At 34.3% G+C, this 21,738-nt stretch overlaps 2 protein-coding genes across 2 annotated transcripts; one reads left to right on the top strand and one right to left on the bottom strand.

The window, feature by feature from the left end:
* The first annotated feature begins 151 nt into the window (after window positions 1–151).
* Window positions 152–10,191, top strand: LOC131952734 (putative serine incorporator). The gene is made up of 14 exons (XM_059315546.1): window positions 152–326; window positions 2,065–2,232; window positions 2,801–2,991; window positions 3,650–3,726; window positions 4,102–4,195; window positions 4,528–4,571; window positions 5,116–5,286; window positions 5,462–5,557; window positions 5,638–5,860; window positions 6,172–6,214; window positions 6,511–6,547; window positions 6,698–6,836; window positions 7,447–7,561; window positions 7,938–10,191. Exons 1-14 carry the CDS (start codon window positions 306–308, stop codon window positions 8,511–8,513), a joined length of 1,995 nt encoding a protein of 664 aa, XP_059171529.1. The 5' UTR covers window positions 152–305; the 3' UTR covers window positions 8,514–10,191.
* On the bottom strand, window positions 7,422–19,892 carry LOC131952735 (uncharacterized). The gene is made up of 7 exons (XM_059315547.1): window positions 19,784–19,892; window positions 15,583–15,663; window positions 15,309–15,452; window positions 15,160–15,216; window positions 13,614–13,654; window positions 12,885–12,921; window positions 7,422–7,572 (listed from the first exon to the last, which is right to left on the bottom strand). The coding sequence occupies exons 1-6, from the start codon at window positions 19,791–19,793 to the stop codon at window positions 12,916–12,918; spliced, it is 339 nt and encodes a 112-aa protein (XP_059171530.1). The 5' UTR covers window positions 19,794–19,892; the 3' UTR covers window positions 7,422–7,572; window positions 12,885–12,915.
* Between the last annotated feature and the right edge of the window lie 1,846 nt (window positions 19,893–21,738).

The raw sequence follows: 21,738 nt of genomic DNA, 5'->3' as shown, positions 1-21,738 counted from the left end.
AGCTCAGATGTAAATAAAACAAATTTTAATTTCATATTGCATGCCTTAAACATAAATATTTCAAACGAATCTTCAGTAGTATTATAAAAAATTTGAATGAAATACTTTCTCTATCTCTATGCCCTCAACTCTCGAGTGATTAGACTTTACTTCCGGATTTCGAATGGGCAATAATAACAATAACAGCTGATTTTGTCTTTTTGCCAAATCTAGACTGATTGATAGTGGTAATGCAGTCACAAAATGGTATTAATAAAATGAGACGTTATTGATTTCTGGAAGTTTGCGACTCTCCTTTTCACAACATGGGCTGTTGTACATCTCAGGTAGACTAACTAAATAAAAATCATACAATAAAAATAAAAACTTGCCAAACAAAGAAGAATCTTTTTTTTTTAAAGTTCTAAATTTTAAACAACTTACTTCATGTTACAATTTATTACATAGTTAGGCAGTTTACTCTAGATCTAGTATATTTAAGTATATACTATATATATAGGCCCACTGTATATTATTATGTTATCAACAAGACTAAGATATCTTGTAAGATGTGCTGACCAGTATGTAGAAAGTGGTCAGTACACTTACTCTTTGAATACCTTGCAGATTGAGCCCCCCCCCCCCCCCCCTGTAGCTTTTTCATATTAATCATTTCCTTTTTGACTCCTATTTGCAACCAAGACACACAGCTCCCTTCACTTTTGTCACCATCTCCACGTCTCCCTTAGCATTCCCTGCTTTCTTTTTTTCTTGAGGCATCCAGTTTTTAGCACCATTCCTGTGATATCATATGGATTAATTCTTAGGACATGCCCCATCCATCGCCATCTTCTTTTTTCAATTATTTCGGAAATTGCTTCCATTTCCATCTCACCTAGTAGTCTATCATTGGAGACTGTGTTAAGCCAATGGATGCCTTTTATCCTTTGCAAGCACTTACTTTGTTTGGAAGAAGTCCAGTGACATGCTGGTGGGAGTTGTTATTTCCAGCATCCTCATTCACTGCCATACAGAAGGCTGCTAAGGAAATAACTTTTCAAAAATCTGCATTTGGCCTCGGAGGAGATTTTTTTTCAATCGCCATGTTTTTTTTTTTTTGCCTGGTTGCAGGTTTTTGCATAGAGTTTAATATAAACTCTAAACAATAATATGAACAATCTAATTTTAATGAATGATTTTATAGATTTTATTAAAACACTGTTACAACTTTATAAATTCAACACATTTCTAGACATAAGAATGGCAACATCTCAATCATACTGAACTTAAATTTTCTCTTCAAGTTTTCTACTACTTTTTTTTGTCATGCTGCACTTCACACAAATATTTTTGTTTGATATGTTTATGTTCCACATGTAGAGTAGGAGCTTTGTTGTCTCTCTTATGTAAATCTCAATAGTTTTAAGTCCATTTTATTATGTCATAGGGATTATGCCCCTTTTTTTTGTTTTTCATTTGGACAACTAGTTATGTGGTGTTTAATTACTAGCTACTAATTAATACAGGATTATAGTAGAACAATGTAACTGTTGGCCTGTAACTGGCTGTAACTGATAGAGAGCAAAATTTAAGTGGCACAATCATAGATGTTATGTAACACTTGAAATGAATTGAGTTACAAATACAGGAAATATGATGAGCACTTGTCCATTAATGACTTCATCTTTTTTGCCAATTTTTAACTCCCTTCCCCATTAGCAACCCCCTCCCCCTTTCCTCCCCCATATTAGTTTTTTTTTTGTCAATCTTTTTAAAAAAAATGTTTGCAAGCAAGCAAGGTTGCTTTTACTGAAAACATGGCATTTTGTTGTATAAATTTAATAAGTAAAGAAATTTCTTGAAGATAATACAGCTCAAATCTAGTGGACCCGTCGACAGATTCAATAAAGGAGAACATAGCATTAAAAAAAACAAGATTAGATGTTCTTGCTATGCATTTAGGTAGCCAACAAGATGTTTGTGAAAATGAAATATTTTTATTCTGATAAATTATATCATTACCAGATGAGCATTGGTTAAAACTAGAAAGAAATAAGTGATTTCTCTCTTTATTTTGTTTGCTAGCTTGCCTGCTGTTGTGGGCCTGCGTCATGTGCACTGTGTTGTGGCTGTTTACCAACAATCAACGAGTCCACTGGAACTCGCCTGATGTATTCGCTACTACTGACCTTCATCTTTCTGATACAGTGTGTGATGCAAGCTGCAGATTTGCAAAAGCTTATAGAGGAGCATGTGAGTTGTTTACATTTTATCAATATGATCAAAGGGCAAAAGCTTATAGAGGAGCATGTGAGTTGTTTACATCAATATGATCAAAGGGCAAAAGCTTATAGAGGAGCATGTGAGTTGTTTACATTTTATCACAGGGCAAAAGTTTATAGAGGAGCATGTGAGTTGTTTACATTTTATCAATATGATCAAAGGGCAAAAGCTTATAGAGGAGCATGTGAGTTGTTTACATTTTATCAATATGATCAAAGGGCAAAAGCTTATAGAGGAGCATGTGAGTTGTTTACATTTTATCAATATGATCAAAGGGCAAAAGCTTATAGAGGAGCATGTGAGTTGTTTACATTTTATCAATATGATCAAAGGGCAAAAGCCCACATGGATTCTGAAGTAGAAAGAGCTTTAAATTCCAATTTCTTTTCATTAAAAAATGTATTAATTTTTTTTTAAAGTTTTCAATTTTGATTTTACAAATACTTTACATATACCGATATACTAGATATTATTTTTTAAGGATCTTTAAATGATCATACTCAAAATAATAATTTGCCATTGTGTTGTTAATCTGCAGGTTGTGAAGATCTCAGATTCCATCTCCAGTTTATGTGTGAGAGCTAAAGACGACGGAGGATGTGCTCAGCTGGTTGGTTATAAAGCTGTGTACAGACTTGGACTCGCTGTCACAACCTTTTTTTTCCTGCTCATGGTCTTGACTGTTTTTGTGCCATCAAGCAATCATTGGAGAGCCAGTATTCAGAATGGGTAATTTTTCCACAACTCTTGTTATCATTACTTACTCACATAGGGAATTTCTTTATTACATCACAATAAAGGTAACTTTTAGTTTTTAAAATTTAATCTTTTAATATATGTCAGTAATGTTATAAATATTTGATAGAAATTTTACAGAATAGTGTCAAGGAACACTTTGAAAGAAATGGTTCCACATGAAGGTGGTTTATTTTCTAGTGTTGTGGTTTTGATTTTATTCTGGTTCCTTTAGTTTCTAATTAAAAAATGTCTAACAAATATTAATTTTTATTCATCGTTTATGTTTTAAAATACATTTTTCTTTAATTTTTATTGGATTAATTATCAATAATATAAATCACTTATTAGATTGACAAGAATTAAGAAATCAATCTCTCCTTACTGAAGAGTTTTTTTCTTAGTGCATCATCAATTTAACATTTCACTTATTTCAACTTATTCACTTTTGTTTGAAACTTTAAATTATAATTTTAAAAAAATCAATTTGGAAATGTTCTTTGTACATTATATTCTAGTGAAACAATTAAAAAAATTATTTCTACTATTGCCTTCAAGATACTAATATTTGAAAATGTATCACATTGTAAAAAATAACTGAAATGTAAGCGTAAATTCTAAATTTAAATAAACTGCTCTTGATTTTTTTCAGTTATTGGTTATTCAAGTTTCTAGTCCTGTGTGGCTTGTGTGCAGGAGCATTTTATGTCCCATCAGAGTTTAGTATATGTAAGTGTGGGCTTTTGATTTCCTATAGTTTAGTATATGTAAGTGTGGGCTTTTGATTTCCTACAGTTTAGTATATGTAAGTGTGGGCCTTTGATTTCCTACAGTTTAGTATATGTAAGTGTGGGCTTTTGATTTCCTTCAGAGTTTAGTATATATTTATGTGGGCTTCTAATTCCCTTCATGTGCGCTTAATATTTTTACTTTAAAAGTAAATCTTTCTTAAAAATGTTTAAATAGCTACCGACAAGATTTTGTTAACTAAAAGTATTAGTTCAAGTGCCCACTTCCACTTCAAACAATATTTAAGATCATGATATAATTTAATTATAACATGTTTCAAACATTTAGGTTCCAATTTTTGTTCAACCGTTTCAGACTGGATGTATGTAGGTTTGGTAGGTGGCGCTCTCTTCATTGTTCTACAGCTGATTATGCTGGTGGACTTTACTCATTCATGGAATGCTTCATGGTAAATTTTACATTGGTCGTAGTGGTGTATGTGGAGTTTTTATTATTGGTAAGGGGGTGGGGGGGGGGGGGGGGGGGGAGATTCATGTTAACAACTTTGAAAATGAAAGTTACATAAGCAACCAGCCACCAATAGCTGTAGATTAACATAAGATAGCTGACTTTTGCAGGTCTGTTAGGAACATAATTTCTGACCCACCATTTTTTGTGCATATGCCACTGAATAGTCCTGTACATTTGTCTTACTCTTAGATGGATAAAACATAATTTTACATTAATTAAAAAATGCTTTTCTACAATTTGTACAAATACATTTATGATACACTGTTTTAGGGTTGGGCGCACTAGAGGAAGGACAAATACATGTGGTATTATTGGTGAGTCTTTTAAACTATGAAATTGTTATTGATGTAGGCCTACTTGAATCTATGGATAAATAATAGATAATGTTAATTACTTGCTAGGATGGTCATGTTTTTAGTTGTTATCATTTTGTGAAGATTGAACTAGATTATCTGATGGCCTATAACTTTCCCAATGGCTTCTCTGGTAAACTATGGGTTCCATCTAGGAGAAAAAATATCAAAACCAAACTGAAGTTGAGCCCCTTAGGTTTATCAGTTCTGGTTTCTTTTAGGGTGATCCCAAGTTGTAAAGGTAATGTCCTGTCCCTTGGGTCCACCAGCTGTGTGGAGAGAGGGGGTCTGATGCATGAGTGACCTCTGGCTCTTCTCATTTTAGCGCCCAGGCTTTATATTTGGATTTCCAAATGTGCAATCATCCAATGGTCTATTAGACTATGGAGCCAAATATACATCCTGTTAAAATAAAATTAATTTAACATTATCTTCAATCTGTCATGTTTTAACTGTAGAATTTAGACACTCTGGTTCCATTAATCTTATTGTATCCAACTTCCAGGCACAGTTGTAGTAGCACTGGTGCTGTTTGCCGCGGCAATCACGGGGATGGTGTTTTTGTTTATTCTCTTTGGTAGAGAGGGTTGCACAAACAACCACCTGTTCCTGGGCCTCAACACAGGGCTCTGCTGTCTACTCACCTTCTTGACCATCTTACCCTGCACCAACAAACGTGAGTTGATTGTACTTTTAAAGTTTAAACTCACCAAAAAAATAGGTAATATATCATTTTAAACATTCTGTTTATAACAGAGAATATTTTATAAATTTTATATAGCTTTTTATATAAATTTAATAAAAAGCATTTTTTTTCTCTACGCTTACATTTATAACAATTTCTTTGCCAGGGAACCCAAATGCAGGATTACTGCAGGCTTCTGTCATCTGTGTTTATGTTGTTTACCTGACCTGGTCAGGCATGACCAGTGAACCAGAAGAAGAAAGTAAGAACAATTTTATACATTTCAGATATTGAATAACTTTTTTGTCAGATTTAATACTCCAAATTTAATTTGTTTCACAGTAAAGAGCCTCTTGGATACATTGAGAGAGAAAACTTTTTCCTTTATGTCTGAGGATGCTAAACCAACTCCCAGCAACATTCCCACAACCACCCTCAGCATGAAGTTTGTCCTGCCAGCAAATGTGACAGCTAAATGTCGTCCTGACCCAGCATTTCCTGGAAGTGACAGAATAGCTGGCTATGCAGGACTTGTATTCATGTTTATAATGGCTGTGTATGGAAGGTAGCATATTTTCAGTTTTCAAAATAACAGAATGCATTTCAAAAAATTAAAAATGTATTTAATTTAAATGTATTTTTAAAATTGAAAAAAAAAAGGAGACTATTGAGGATTTTTAATGAAATAGTTGGCCTTCACTCTTGATAAATAAAAATTTAAAAAAGCAGATTTAAAGTTTCAAAGGTTACTTACTGTTGTAAGAAGTCATAAAACTTATCAAGCTGATTTGCAGGTTCAAATTCACTTAATCTTCAAGCAGACTTAGAAAGTCATGAGATTCTATCTGAATTATTATATAATTATTTTTTTTTCAGTCTTAGAACATCCCATGATGCTCATAAACTAGGAGTTAGAACTGTAAGTTTCTGTCTAGAACTGTCTTCATTATCCCTTCATAAACAATAAGGGATAATACACAAATTATATAACACAGTAGGGATTAGGGTTGTTAATTATTTTATGTTGTTATATTTATTTTGTTATGTTATATTTATTTTGCTACGTTGTTATATTTATTTTATGTTGCTATATTTCTGCAATTTAGAATGGTTGAATGATCAGTTGACACCACTATTTTTGTTTTGTAATATGTGCACAATCTTTTTTTAACCAAATTTGAATTTAATATAAATTGATTCATTAATTATTTTCAGGAAGGGAAATCATGCTTTTGTTGTTTGATTACCAAGAGTGAGTAGACCTTTATTAAAAGTTTGAATTTTTTATTTATGTATTACTATAGTTTGTTTATAATTTTTTAATAAATTTGATTTATTGTAATTTCATTACATAAATTGTCTTGAATGTTAGTTCATTTAAAAATAATTTTGTTTTTTTCAGGAGACAACCCATCTTTACTAGGTGGTCAGAAGGTCATTCAGAATGAGGCAAATGGTGTTGTGTACTCCTACTCCTTCTTTCATTTAGTCTTTTGCCTGGCAGCTCTACACATCATGATGCAACTCACTAACTGGTACAGGTAAATAAAATCTATTTTTGTAACTGGAATTTTTTTCTTTTATCTGACAACTCTACACATTATGATGCAACTCATAAACTGGTGCAGGTAAACAAAATCTATTTTTTGTTGCAGAAATTTTGTAGAAAAAAAAAAGGTTTTCAGTTCACTCTGGTGATTCCAGTTTTTGTTTCACCAGCATGCTTTATACTTTATGGTAACAATGCTCTCAATATTGGATAATATTTTCTCTATTTAGCCCTACATTAGTGATAAGTCTCATCCAAGCTTTAATCATATATCTATTTCAGTATATTGCTAGTTACAGTTTTTAGTTGTATTTACTTCTTGCAGTTTTCTTTCTTAGAAAGTTTAGACACTTTTTTTTTTTACTTGTTTAAAATTTTCTTTTTTCAGTAAATAAACATTAGTTATAGTTTAAATTAGGGTGTAGAACCTTCAATTACAATGAATTTATTCATATATTTTGTAGGTTCTAAATAAATAGGAGGAAGATATAAATTGTTTTCTGGCATAATTGATGGAAAAAATTAAAAGAAAGTTAAGGTGGAATGTGAAAAGTAAAGAGTTAACAAAACTGATGTATTTATTTTGTTTAACTTTATTCAAGACCTTCTGATTCTGACCTCAACAACTTTGGACGCAACTGGGCAGCAGTATGGATCAAAATTGGGTCAAGTTGGTTCTGTGTCTTGATTTACATTTGGAGTCTGTTTTTCCCAAAGGTACTTTGACTCTGGAATAAATCAAAATCTCATCAGGCCTGAACTTATAAATAAATAATAACTTAATTAAAGATAACCTAAAAAATAAAGTTACCTGATTGTAAATGGGGTAGATAGAGTAGAGTTCACCTATTTCTGGACCTTGTGGTATGTAAAAATAAAGTGCAATGGTAACTTTTGCTAGCAAGAGTCAGGTAACCATTAAAGCTAGGTAGAGCTCCTTCTGACTTGGGTCCAGGAGCCAAATTCAAGACTGTTTGGCTAAAAGCCATGTGTTCTGTTATATGACTGAATCATCCCACTGTAATCTATTTAGTATTTTATTCTGCTGCATTTTTCTATGGTTATCAAAATTTTAAATCTTTTATTTGTGCAGCTCTGCTTGGGTAGAAATTTATCTTTCCCCTACAAACCAAAAGATCGGGCTATTGATGAAGAGGATGGTGTGGACGCAGCACATTTAAGTATGGTAGACATTGACCACCCACCTAAGAGGATTAGAACAATATCAGAACAGTCACACATCAGTCAAGAATTTGCTGGATCTGATCACAAACTGGCAAAAAGATCCAGAGAAAATATAAAGAACTTGAAAAGTTCCCATGAAAATCTTGGAGGGTCTCATGGGAACTTGTCGCGCTATGTTTTAACTAAAGGATCTCATGAAAATCTGAGGGTGTCTAAAACACCATCAAGAGAAAATTTGAGGAATGCAAGAACACCATCCCGGGAACATTTACAAAAGATGTATGATCCCAGAGAAAAACAGGATGAGGATGCAGCTAAAAGGCTTACAGGAAGTGCCAAGCAGCTTGTGCAAAACAAAAAATTGAATTTAGAAACAAAACAAAAATCAAGCTCCCAGTCATCTCTGTCTGGCACCTCTGGAATCAAACCAGCAGAAAGATCAAAATCACCCAAGAAAGATGTGCACAGATCTAGCATAATTTAGTTCTCAAATAGTTTTTTTTATTATTTGTTTACATTAATCTCTGTATGTAATTGAATCTCATCCTCAAAACAAATTGTAAAAATAATAATCCATTCTATAAAGTTTCGTGTGGGCAGTATTAAGTTATTAACCACATTTCTTTAGTGTTAATAATTGTTAGTGTTAAATGTTTTTTTCCTTGTGAGTTTGTATATTATGTTTTGGTATGCACATACTGTTATTTGCTCATTGTTAATGTATGCAACTCTTTGTTATGAAAGAGCAATATATTTTCTTTTTTGACCAAACCTTTTTCCAGTCCCGCAGCACATAGCCCAGAATTTTGGGCCTTTTTGTGATTCCACCCTCAAGTGATGACATAGCTTAGCTGATTACATAGCTAATGAAAGATCTCATTTGTTTCCTTTGTTGTTGACATTTCTTGTTTAGTGGTAAAGTTTTACAAAGATGGTGAACTCTTTAAGCCACCAGCCAGGAGTAAGACTCCTAAGTAACTTTAGCTCATAACCTTTCAATTCACTTCAAACAAAAAACTCAGGCAATCTTGTAACATTGAATTAACTGTTGATTATTTTGTTGCAGTCTCTGTTGTTTGTTTGATGCTGACTTACACTTTTCCCTAATGAGTCATATTCATATTTTTAATGTTTCACATTTTTACTTCATGTGATAAATGTTTCAACTTTTAATTTGTGCCATGTGATTACTGGAGTGATCAAAATTACGTCAATAAGTGGTTAGTTAATTACAATCCATAATTTCTTTAACTCAGTATGTGTTCTTGAACAGAACTTAATAGCTCATCTCTATAATATAACCAAGAAATCAACTGGTTGTTGCTTGATGAGCCTGTCTAGTCAATTGTTACAAGATCTTCCCCATTCTATATCCAGTCATTAAAAATGTCTCCTTAAAAATTTTTGACTAAATGTGCCATAATTTTTCTCAATGATGAAATACTGTAAAGCATTATCAAGGACATCTTCTACTTTAACTTTTCTGAGTTGAACAAAAGCATTATGTAAATAATAAAATAAATAGAATGAAGATGAAATTTAAAACAAAAAATGTTAGCCTAAAACTTAACATCAGAATACATATATTGATTTCTCTAACATGTTTTGTTTCTCGAAGTTAAGTCCCCAACACAGACTATACTGTACTTGCATTTAGAGAAAATAATTTTTATTTTCTTTAATTCTGTGCCTAACCCAGTTTTACATCTTTTATATTCTTATTATATCAGTTTTTTAAATACATTTTTATGAAAGCATGTTTGTCAAACAGACTTTAGATGCATATTGAATACAATTTTTATTTTAGTAAGTGTAGGCCAGTGAATGATTGTACTTATGTAAGGACATTTGTATTTATTTACCACTGCCTTTTTAAAACCATATTTACTAGGAATTTTTTTATTGTATTTAATTGACCATATAAATATGATAAACACCCCGACCTTTTATCTCAGTGTATAAAGACAGCTAATTCCACTTTATTGGGCATTATTCTTGACTGATGTGTGACTGTTCTGATATATTGTATATATCAGTGTGGGAGATTAAGTTCTGATCCTCAGACCTAAACGGCAAAATAAATTATCCTTTTTTTTGGAACGGGCCATCAGGGGCGGATTTAGTTTGAGCAGGGCCCCTGGCTGAAAAATATAAGCCGGCTTGTAGTGTGTCAGTCCTTCCGTCAGAAAATATTCACTCATTTCTGGGTTTTTAATAAATTCATGTTAATAGTGGTTAACCTATAGACAAAAATAATATATGATGGATATGATTCTATATGATGGAGCTCTGTGACGACAATCGTGTTGCCCCGTATGACGGGTACCATACTTTCCTTATTAGCCATGGATCTTGTCACTGCATTGCCTTCAAATGATCCAGAGCCCCCCACATTACCCACAATCAAGTCTGCAACTGGGTTGTCAAATAATGCCGCAACGAATGTGCCTCTGAAGTAGCTTGTCTCGACATTTAAGTAAGCCGTAGGGTATTGAGACGTTTGACAGTCTATTAGCCTCATTGTGTGTGATGCAGCCTGGTAATCTCTACTAGGCTAGCTCTACAGCCAAATATGCTACAGTGTCTCAAAGCACAGAGGCTACATTCCTATTTAGCCTACCGAATTCGAGGTCAATTGTTCCCAAAGACTTTTTGAATAGTGTTGATCTATCAATGACTCCAAAGGAGCTCGACCGGGACGGAATTGTGGGGGATGTTATACCAGGGTTCGTACTACTTTTTGAAAATGAAATTCTAGACATTTTTGAAAAAATTCCAGACTTTATACAGATAATGTGTTAGCGAATAATTTATAAAATGATGCAACATTTGTACTCTCATTATAATTACTTTATTAAATTGACATTTATTTTAGGCAATTGAGCTATATTTATATTGAACTTTCTCTAGCTAAATTGACAGAAAATCACTTTTCTAAGTTTGCCTACTCCACCTAAAATTTTAATAATAAAATAATTGATTAAAATGATGCAACTATTTTGCTTCCAACATGATCTAATTGCTTATGTTTTCAATAAAACCATTATTAAAATGGTAGTGCATAATAGTGAGAGTTAAGAAATTTAAGGAATAATAATGTAATGTATTAATTTAGGTCTGCTCTTGGTGAGTAGCCTAATATACTAATATAGGCTACTAGTAAAGAAAAATTTGGAGCAAAAACAAAAAAATTCTGCAGGCTGTAACCACAATAAACCAATAAAAAAATTGCCGGTATCCTTCCCCCCCCCCCCCCCCCCCCAAGACACGGTGAAGGGGTCACTGTGAGGTCATGGTAGTCTTCAGTATGCCTGTTTAATACGTCATAGCATGAACTGTGAAGTGACTTATTCCCTACCCTCTTAACCAAGCAGTACCAACTACGCACTTAAGGTCATGGTGAGTTCAGACAAGTGACCGTAGTTACAAGGAGGGGCGGGGTAGTCGAGCTTTAATCGTCAGCATTTACGAAGATTTGAAAAACAGTTTAATGAAGGTGGATTAAAATTAAAGGGGTCATCCATTTATGACGTCCACATGGAGGGGGAGGGAGTAAAAAAAAAAAGGCTTTTGTAGACGCGTGTGGACGGGATGTTTGGGTCCATGGGGACGTCCACAAGTTACATTTAACATCGAAGTGATTACATTTACATAAAACCTGTAAATAAAACACGGTATTTATAACTACCCTAACAATATTGCAAGAGCGTGTCGTCACTTTCTAAAACCCTCCTCCCGACTGAGTGTGACGTCATTTATGGACGACTCCTAAATAAAAATAGTACCTCTTTTGTAAGCGACCGGCTGAAGCAAACTGAAATACGGGTATGAGCCCAAAGAGGCCTTGCGACTTATTAATCTTATAAATGCTAATCTTTATTATTACATCCAAAGAAGTGAACGCATGTGGGTGGGGGGGGGGGGGGGGGGGGGGGGGGGGGGGGAAGGTCTAAAATCCGAAATTGTGGGCGTCATAAATGGATGACCCCTTACAGACGGATAAATTATATCTAAACTGCCACTCACACACCTCCCTTACAACAATTCTGAGGGCGATCATTCGTTCATTAAATTGCAATTTAAAATACTCGTAACACATTCACACGGTCAGTCGCGCCACAAAATATCTCTTCCCTCCCCTTCCACTCTTCTCCCAATGACTAAGTAATTTTTAGCATGTTTTGACAGGTCTACTAAATTTTTGTGGATGGGGGGGGGGGGGGGGGGGGGGGGGGGCGTAGAAAGTGGATGTTTGTGTACGGGAGGGGAGGGGGAAGGTCTAAAATTCCAAAATTTTGTGGACGTCATAAATGGATGCCCCCTAACTCAGATCAGGCATATTTTTTTCTGACATTACTAATCTTTTGTAAAAGGTAACCGCATCTTAAAATTGGGAATTTAATTGGCGTAGAGTAAAGTCTTAAGGAAGGAAAATCATACGCCTAATTATTAAACCATTTCTGGACTGTCGCACACACACGCGCTTATACACACACTCTATTTTATATATATATATATATGTATACATATGTATATATGTGTGTGTATGTATGAATACATATATATATATGTGTATATATGTATACATATATATATATAAGCAGGGGGGGCCAAATTGAAAGTTCGCCCCGGGCGCCAAGTAGGGTCTCTACGCCTCTGAAGTTGTGGACAATTATGAGGATATAAAAGATACTAATAAAATAATTTAACTCTATATGGTTATAAAGTGATAGTTTTATGGGTACTATGTAAATAATTAAATTTTGAAATTATTCAGTATGATTGTATGTGTCCATTTGGGGGTTTGTCACATTTTTATCTCTGTGCTATAGCAGACTAGAAAAAAATTACTTACGCCATGTGGGGTGGAAGGACACCGCCAGGTTTCATTCCTAATGATAAAAATTAGAATTCAAAATGAATTTTATAAATGTATTATTTACCTGCAATTATTAAATTTATGATATAATTATTGGCTATCATTTAATAGCAATTCATTATAAATATTTCTTTTACTAAAAGTTTTAGTAAATTAATTATCCATAATAAATTTAACTTAAATATTTAAACCCCAGCTGCCATCTATACTTGATTAAATAGCCAGGCATTACATTACTCCATTTTGTGCAGTATAGGCTGAAATTTAATTGGCTGGCTTGTTACTAATTGGGGAGAAATATGTAGATTCTTAACCCTTAACAGTCCTATGCGCCCATAGTCGCCAAGAATTTTTGTGTGTGCTACTGTCTGGTCTGCCTGTGGTTGCCCTACTATGTATAGTGAGTTTATGTACAGTGGGTTTATGCAGAGTAATGGAGGCAAATAATAAGTATTGTTTTATATTTTTTCTCGTTGTCTATCACTAGTGGTTCATTTTCTACGATTTTTCTTAAGAATGAAAATTTCAAAATGTAATTCTGTTCTGTAACTGTAATCACATCCCAGAATAAAATAAAAGTTTAAAAATACCTACCCATCACTTAACCTAAATTCAAAATTGTGAAACAAAATAATGGCCATAACTTATGATAACATATTATGCATAGGTCAGTATTAAAATAACTGATTAAAAAAACAACTTTACCAAATTATGCTGAAAGAAAGGCTCGACCTGAACAACGGGTGCTGAAAATATAAAACAGAAAACATTTTAAAATGTCATTCAATGGGCCACATCTGAAATAAATTTTTATTTATATTATAAATTTTAGCAGACATGCCTACCATCACGCCAAAATCGGGACCGTCCCGCTTTTTCACCTAAAAAAGTAATTGTTCTGTCATTTCGACTTTGCTGTTCCGATTTAAAAAAAAAAAAAAAGATTAATAAAGAAAGGTAATAAAGTGAATTGGAAAAAAGGCAGGGAAAAGCGATTATTTCCCTTTGGCATACGTTTCTGTTTCCTAGTTTACTTACAATATTTACAAGTATCATATAATACTAGATCAAGCTAGAAGTATATCTACTACTACTAGATCTAGAATTGTAACTAGATCTACTAGTAGATACTGAAATAGTGAATACTGGTCTATCTTGTAAGTTGTTACTTAACTAGTAACCACTATTATGAAGAACTTAGTAAGAAGTAACTAGGGCTTTTACTAGGTAGATCAAGGGTCTTTGTTCTTCTATACATATAAAGCAATGTATGTCTGTCTGTGTATCTGTCTTTTATGGATTACTACACTGTTCACGCTATCGCAATGAAACTTTGGGAAGATGTTGAGAATATTCCTGGGGAGGTTTCTGCGCAAAAATCCTCGGGAGGGTGCGATTTTTCTCTACATGTGGTATATAAAAATAATAAAAGTGAATTTACACTGATCACACAATCGCCATGAAACTTTGAGAAGTTGCTAAGAAAATTTCTGGGGAGGTTTCTGCGGGGAAAATAGATTTCAAATTCGCAGGGGTGGCGCGATTTGTTTTTTTCTCTATATTCGGTTTATAAAAATAAAAGACGATTGCGGTTTGACAGTTTATCCGGGTGCCATAAAACTTTAGGGAGATTATGAATAATCCCGAGAAGGTTTCTGGGGTGGGAGGGGGGTTGGGTGGGTGTTGGGGGGAGGGGGAATTTAATTTTGCAAGGGCGGCCCCCGGCAGGATGCGATTTGGTGCCCTGGTCTTTTTTCCCGTGAACACTATGGCGACTACGTTCTGTCTAAATAACTTATATTATATATTTTATTACATATGATGAAGCCTTCAGCATTTGTTATTTATATAGAACCTAGCCTAGAACATAGCAAGGCATAAATAATCAAATCAATAAGTTTTTTGTCAAAGGTATGGTTTTTATTGGGGGAGGGGGGGGGGGTCTCAGGTTACTAGTTAACTTTTTTTTAAAAAAATGTAAGCTGACATTAAGCAGTATTTAAATGTAGCCTAGAGACTATTTATATATAAATTGAAGCCTACTAATGTCATTAGAGTAATTTTTAATCAATTATTTTTATTTTTGACTTAGTAAAGTAGCGCAGCGCGTATGTTCCTCTTTTTAGGCATGACTGTTCCTACTTTTGGCTGACAGGGGTAGGCATGTCTGTTAGATCCATAATAAATTTAATTTCACAACAGAATACTTAAAGAAAAACTAATTTAAATATTTTATCAAGCTACTACATACGTTTCACGTCCGCGAAATGTTCCACGTCTAAGAAATACCCTATTAGAGAGATGGTTCCTTAGAGTAGAAAAAAAATGAGAATTGGAATTATAAATTGAGATAATATACGTACCAAACATTATGTTCAAGTTTAAAATAATATAATGTACCTCCTACAGTATGGAAAGTTATTTCTTCACCAGTTGTGAGAATATCATCAAATTTCTCCTCTGGGTCGTCTATGCTAAGTTTCGTCAAAAGAATATTGTTAGAATATTGATTTGAGAATAGTACTTCAACATCATCATTGAGGGCTGTAACAAAACATGATGAATGTCAAATTAGCAAAAATAATTTTAAAAATTTCCAAAAAAAATCAAAATAACTAGCTTATTTCATATAATTAGCAAAAATAATTTTAAAAATTTTAATCTTAAGATTTACCATTGTTCAGTATGGCTCTTGTCAGCTTGATCCTAGTGTTTATTATGAGCTTGGTGTTTGTGTTGGCAAATAATTTTATTCCTACAAAGATAAAAAATTGTATCAGCAAAGTTTTGAGAACTAATTACTATGAGCGTTTCGTGAAGTAGGATTTCTCACAATATCGATCGCAGTTCCTGGAAGACATTTATAACTTTGGCTTGACAAAAATAAATAAAAATGTAGACTTAAATTAAACTTAAAAATTTATTTTAAGCTCTCTGGGTTTGCAATACTTATAACACAAGTTCTACAATTTTGCATTTCTAAATTATTTTCAGGCTTAGGTTTTTTTTTTAATTGTTTTTTTTACGGCCTACAACAATGGTCAAACTAAGGCGCCTCCATCAGTAAAGTTCCCTTTTTTGAACCTAACAGTAACAGTCCATGAGGCAAGTAATGTAGAGTTCACCTGTTTCTGTGACCTCCACATATGAAGAGATAGTGAGTGTGATCAGAACAATGCTCAGCTGCCTTTACTATCCCTAACATGAGTTAGGTACCCACCAGAGCTGGGTGGACTCAAGGACACTACAAACTGGAACCCATATTCAACCTCGAGACTTAAGGGTTAGCAGTCTAGCGCTCTACTGCTAGGTCACACTATACCTTGCCTTTATTATAGTACATTCTAGATCTAAAATAGGATAAATGCTAAAATTATCAAAATCTACGGAAAAATTGAATCAAGGTTTACACAACTTTTTTAAGAATGAAATTCCATGACTTTTTTTTATTGCTAATACAAATACATGCTATTTCAATTGGGTCACTCAAACACCATATTTTTTACAAGCTTTTATTTAACTTGCTTCCTCGTCAGTCTGTCGTCAGTCTATCTGGATCGAAACGGCCGTGTGAAATTGCAGGCACTTCTAACTAACAGATACGGTTCGTAATTGGTACGTGGGTCCAGACATGAAGACAATGCATCGTGACATTCAATTTGTCTTAATTGGTTGCCTAATTAATTTTTTATGAATTAATTAAAATTTGGACCGAATTAGTAGGCAGTTCTATCCACATGCGTCATCACGGCCGTGTTGGGCGTGGAGCAAGGGGGGGGGGGGGGGCTCTCCGTCAAAAGCGCGTCATCACGTTCTTAGGCCCGCTATGGTTTTTAGTCGGGTCAGCAGTCTAGTTCTTTACCACTAGACTACGCCATCCCATAATACTGTGACACGTATAGTAAAAGCTAGTGTGAGTGCCATTATTAGATTGAACTTTCTATGGAAAGAAAAATTGAATTTTTTGGTGAAATCTGAGCCATTAGAAAGTCACCGAACATTTATTTTTAGACATGACACCATTGCCATTGAGAAAGAGACTGTTGCTAGGCTATTGTTTTTTTTAAAAATGGGTACTTGTTATTTGTCTATTTTTTTCACGTTATTATAAAGGCTAATTAAGCTAAATTATCGGTCTTTCAACCGGGCAATGGGATAACAGATATTTGTTTTGACAATAAAAGCCCCCATACTACAAATTGGGAAATCAATGAGAGTTGGCCTATTAATTACTATATTTACTTATTTAATTATGTATCGTGCTTTTGGTAAATTTCATTTTTTTTTTAGCCTTTGGCCTAGGCTTACATTACTAATTAGTAGTTGGTCTCGTTACCAAAACCGGAAGTCAAAACCTGACCCTGAAACGGCACCCTCCGTTTTTATTTAGTATTTTAAGTTTGTTTTTTAGGAGGGGGGTCCTATATACAACAAATGAAAAAACTGCTAATCTCGCAAAATCTCATATTTATTTTAATGCGAGATGCTAAAGAAATGGATCTATGCCTTAAAAATTTGCGAAATATGTAGTTCTAATTAATACAAGCATTTTATGTGGAGCACTCTCAGGAAAAACTGTAACGAAAAACGACCAACCACCAGGATATTCACCATGATTAATTACATAAATGCCCCCTCTATATATATATATATATATATATATATATATATATATATATATATATATATATATATATATATATATATATATATATGCCTATATATAAAGCTCAATTAAAAATTAAAGTTAATACAAATAGAAAAGCATTTTAAATAATTGTACTTATCAAGATAAAAACATTGAATATGGCTGAATCCCAAGGAACAAATAACTAAATTTTTTAATGGGTGAAACTTCTGGGCGGGGAGACAGTTGGGGTACATGTCGGGTGTGAGGGGGTATGCCTTGCCCTACAATAGAGTCTCATCCGGTCTTGTATTACGGTGCGGGACAGCGGTAACACCTTTATTAATAGGCTCCTTCTCTTTTGGCCTGTTTGGGAATTCCTATAGTGCAATTGATACAGGCGAGAGTGTGCCTGAACAAGAGATGTTTCACATTTTAAAAATCTCTAAACCACTCGGTCAAAAAGTCAATGCTTTAACTTTAAGTAAGGAGATGTGATGCTAGGTACTCTAAAACATCGGTCCGTGTCTAACCCTTCACTTCGCTGTGTTAGACCCTCCCTACAACTTGGACGTGTTTTCCCAAATTTAACACCCAGGTAACGCCTTCTGTCGAGTTCAGGTGGGGGAAATCCACTAATGTTGACCATGGCCTGAACCCACCCCCACATTTCATTACATCAATTTGGGCTCAATTACTCTACAGATGGCTCTACTATTAATTGAAATAAAACTGGGTCTATATTATGTGCCCCCAATAAAGATAATGAGTAGGTGCTTTGGGGTGGGTGAAAGTTGGTGGGGTGAGGTAAAGGATCACGCAGACTGTGCACTTAAATTTATGCTTATCGGATGGAAAATCCAAAAAAAAAAAGTCTCCAGATTCAAGTACAATAGGAGGTTTGTGTCTAAATTGAGGGAGGGAACCAAGTGACAGCCAGCTACACCTTATTTATGTGTTACTCGATGGTACTACCGGGCGGCGTGAATGCAGGTAATTAAGACATGAGAGACTTCAAGACAACTTTACAATGAAGTGAACTCTGCCCAGTGTATCAAAACGGAACACACTTTAAAGTTTGTATTTAATCCCTACAATATTTAAATAAACCGGGAGTGATCTCCCCTAAACTTTCTCGAATATTCTTATATAACTTGGAATATAGACATGATTTTTAATTACTTAAACTTTGAAAACAATAGAATAGAATCTCATAGAAAAAAGAATTGTGCACCAAGCGAACGCCAAAACAAAATGTGCATAATAGTGCGCAATATTATTAGTACTTTATAAATTTACATGCGTTTTTTGAGAAATCGGAAATAGCGTAAATTAGTACTTCAGGTCAACGGAAATTACTCAAAATTTGAAAGAATGTAGAGAATTAAATCTTTTACTTACATGTGAAATTTCATTTATCTATCTGAAATAGTACTCAAGTTATAGGCTTTTGAAAAATTCAAAGTAGAAAAAGTACCACTTCCGGTTATCGGAAATCGCTCAAAAGTTGATCAGGATCTACGATTTTGATAAAATACTTATATATGAAATTTCATCAACCTAGCTGTAACGGTACTCAAGTTATCGTGTTTACACACAGACAGACAGACATACGGACAAGATTGCAAAATTATGTTTTTCCGTATCAGTGAGGTGTAAAACGTCGAGATTTGTAAAAATCTCGATTTTTTTTTTGCACGATTACAAGACTTTCTCTATATGAGAAAGTAAAGCCAGATACTTTTAACAATACAAACTAAACGTAATGGCCTTGCAATTATGACTTTCGTACTTTACCCATCGCCATGAAAATCTTAGCTGACACCAGATTCTAGATCTAGTGACAGTCGACACTGACATATTTTTAGAGTAAAAAAAAAAGCTCAATCTAGATTCTAGATCTCAATAGTGCACATACATACAAATACAATTTCACAATATTCCAAATTTTGATTTATCTCAAGTTTTGACAAAAGTAAAGTAAATGAATGCATTAAAAAATAGAAATCTAGATCTATAGTCCTAGTGTTTTCCTAACGTTTTTGTGTGTTTCGGTTGTGTTTATAATAAAATACGCTCATCTGGAGCGGGGATTAAATACGCTAAAAATGGAGTTTCACTTTGTGTGCTGTGGCGGGCGATGCTAAGCTCGCTGATAAAACAGCGCGAGCGAGCGAGCCGTCTGCCACGCGTGGATCGTGACGATGTCTGGAAATTTGACAGTTCGTGGGTTAAAAAAAAGATTTACCAAATAGCATTTTCAGCAACACGCTTATCGCCAACTACAATCTAGGGGCTTAGACTAATTTAAATTTTAACTATCAGAATTACTCCGTAATCACCAATGTTATACTAGTTATAGATCTAGCAGTTTAAAAAAACCGGTAAAACAATAGTACTTGCCAGCTAGCATATTTTTGTTTTTTTCAAACCAAATGAGAATATTTTTTTTATTAAATCAGTAAAATAAAAAAAAGTAAAAAATAAAAAGAGAAGTTGCTTCCGCTGTTGTTCTTTTTTAAATCGTAAACAAGGAAAATTGATAGACTACAAGATGTAGGACATGTAGGGTGGCATGAAGAAAAATAAAGCTTGCGTTAAATTGTATTTTTTTAAAGAAGCGTACAACTCTTTATTAGGCTATTTATTTGAATCCGTAACAAGTTGCTCTAAACTAGTCTAAACCCAGTTACAATATTAATACAATGAATACTATTAATAGCTAAGGCCTACCGATACTTAATTTGATTGTATTATTAGAAAATATTTCAAAATAAGGTTTTAGGTACGTAAAATCGCCCGCGACTAGTAATGTGAAAAACAGGTGACTCCTTAAATTTTAGGAGGATTTATGTTTTGAAAAATACAAACATGTTTCCTTGTTTCATTTATGTACCTGTTTTTTGAACAACTGAATTAAATTTTTCAGTAATAAATGAAGACTAGCGATGTTTCCAACCATGCTCATTTACTATAGCAGCCATCTCGTTTATTTTGTTTTAATTCTAAACTTATAGCGCAAGATTCAGGGGAAGCCACTCTAACTTACAGATGGTCGCTTTTTATATAGCAAATCCTGCTCGCAAACACTGTTGCTTAAAATTAATTTCTTGCCTATATTGATATATTTAGACATTGATTTAGGTTTATTATTCATTTATCTATAATACTAGAATACCCGTCATCCGTTGGATAACTGTGGGTTTCGGGGGTCATCCATCAAAAAACATCACGTCTGTCACTCAGAGGCATAGCGACCCTTCCCGGCGCCCGGGGACAAAGTTTTCGATTTGAACCCCCCCCCCCCCCTCAAACTTTTGATGTGCACCCCCCCCCCCCCCCCACTCAAACTTTCGATTTGAACCCCCCTCAACCTATCAATTTATTTTTCCAAACCATTTTGGCGCCCCAACATATGTCCCCCCCCCTTCCCCCCTCCACCTCCCCACCCCCCCTTCCCCCCCCCGCCTCCCCTCCCCACCCCCCGCCTCCCCTCCCCACCCCCCGCCTCCCCTCCCCTACCGTCCCCCCCCCCCTCCTCGGGACGCTACTGCAGTGTCACTTATCGTCACAAAAAACAGACCCCACATTCAAATATATGTTTTTTATCTTTTAAAAACACCGAAAACACCGATTTCGGACTATCCCTTCATAAACTGACGTCACAGGTGACCTACTCAACTCTACTTCACCTGCCCAGTGTCCTGCCAAGTCTCAGACATGTTTTTATCGTTTAAAAAACAATTCCAGCCGAGCATGTATCTGACCACACTATCCTTTCATATGCTTAGGACAAAGAAACAGATGAACTCTACTTCACCTGCCCTGTATCTTGCCAAGTTCAGATAGGCAACGTTATCATTCACATCTAAAAAAAAAAATTGAAAAAAAAAATTTCATTGACATATTGGTCTAGAACCCGTGCCTCCTGCATGAGAGCTGACTACGCTACCATTTTAGCTATTTACTCGTGACGTCACAAGTGAATATTTATACTATACTATGTGTCTCCTTATGCAACTTGATTTACGCGTATAGATTCTAGATCTAGATCTAAAAATAAGTCTAGTAGTACTAACTTTCAAATTAAATTTTATCTTAAATAAGCCAAACAAAGATTTATATAAAATAATTAAGGCCTGAAATAGATTCTAGATGTAGAATTTACATTGAATCTAGTGACCTACATCTAGGCTAGATCTA

The sequence above is a fragment of the Physella acuta genome, unplaced genomic scaffold (genome assembly GCF_028476545.2).
Source record: "Physella acuta isolate Inbredline_101_S28 unplaced genomic scaffold, ASM2847654v3 ptg000890l, whole genome shotgun sequence".
Classification (NCBI taxonomy): Eukaryota; Metazoa; Mollusca; class Gastropoda; family Physidae; genus Physella; species Physella acuta.
The sequence above is the reverse complement of the archived record's forward strand: the minus strand, read 5'-3'. Positions and strand labels throughout refer to the sequence as shown.

Excerpts from the sequence above, each read along its gene's own strand:
- LOC131952734 (XM_059315546.1), top strand. The coding sequence starts at position 306 with ATGGGCTGTTGTACATCTCAG. Across the intron at positions 4,572-5,115 it reads AAATACATGTGGTATTATTG|GCACAGTTGTAGTAGCACTG; the intron begins GTGAGTCTTTTA and ends TCCAACTTCCAG. Across the intron at positions 5,558-5,637 it reads CAGTGAACCAGAAGAAGAAA|TAAAGAGCCTCTTGGATACA; the intron begins GTAAGAACAATT and ends TTTGTTTCACAG.
- LOC131952735 (XM_059315547.1), bottom strand. Across the intron at positions 15,453-15,582 it reads AAGAGCCATACTGAACAATG|CCCTCAATGATGATGTTGAA; the intron begins GTAAATCTTAAG and ends GTTTTGTTACAG. Across the intron at positions 13,655-15,159 it reads ACATTTCGCGGACGTGAAAC|CACCCGTTGTTCAGGTCGAG; the intron begins GTATGTAGTAGC and ends TTATATTTTCAG.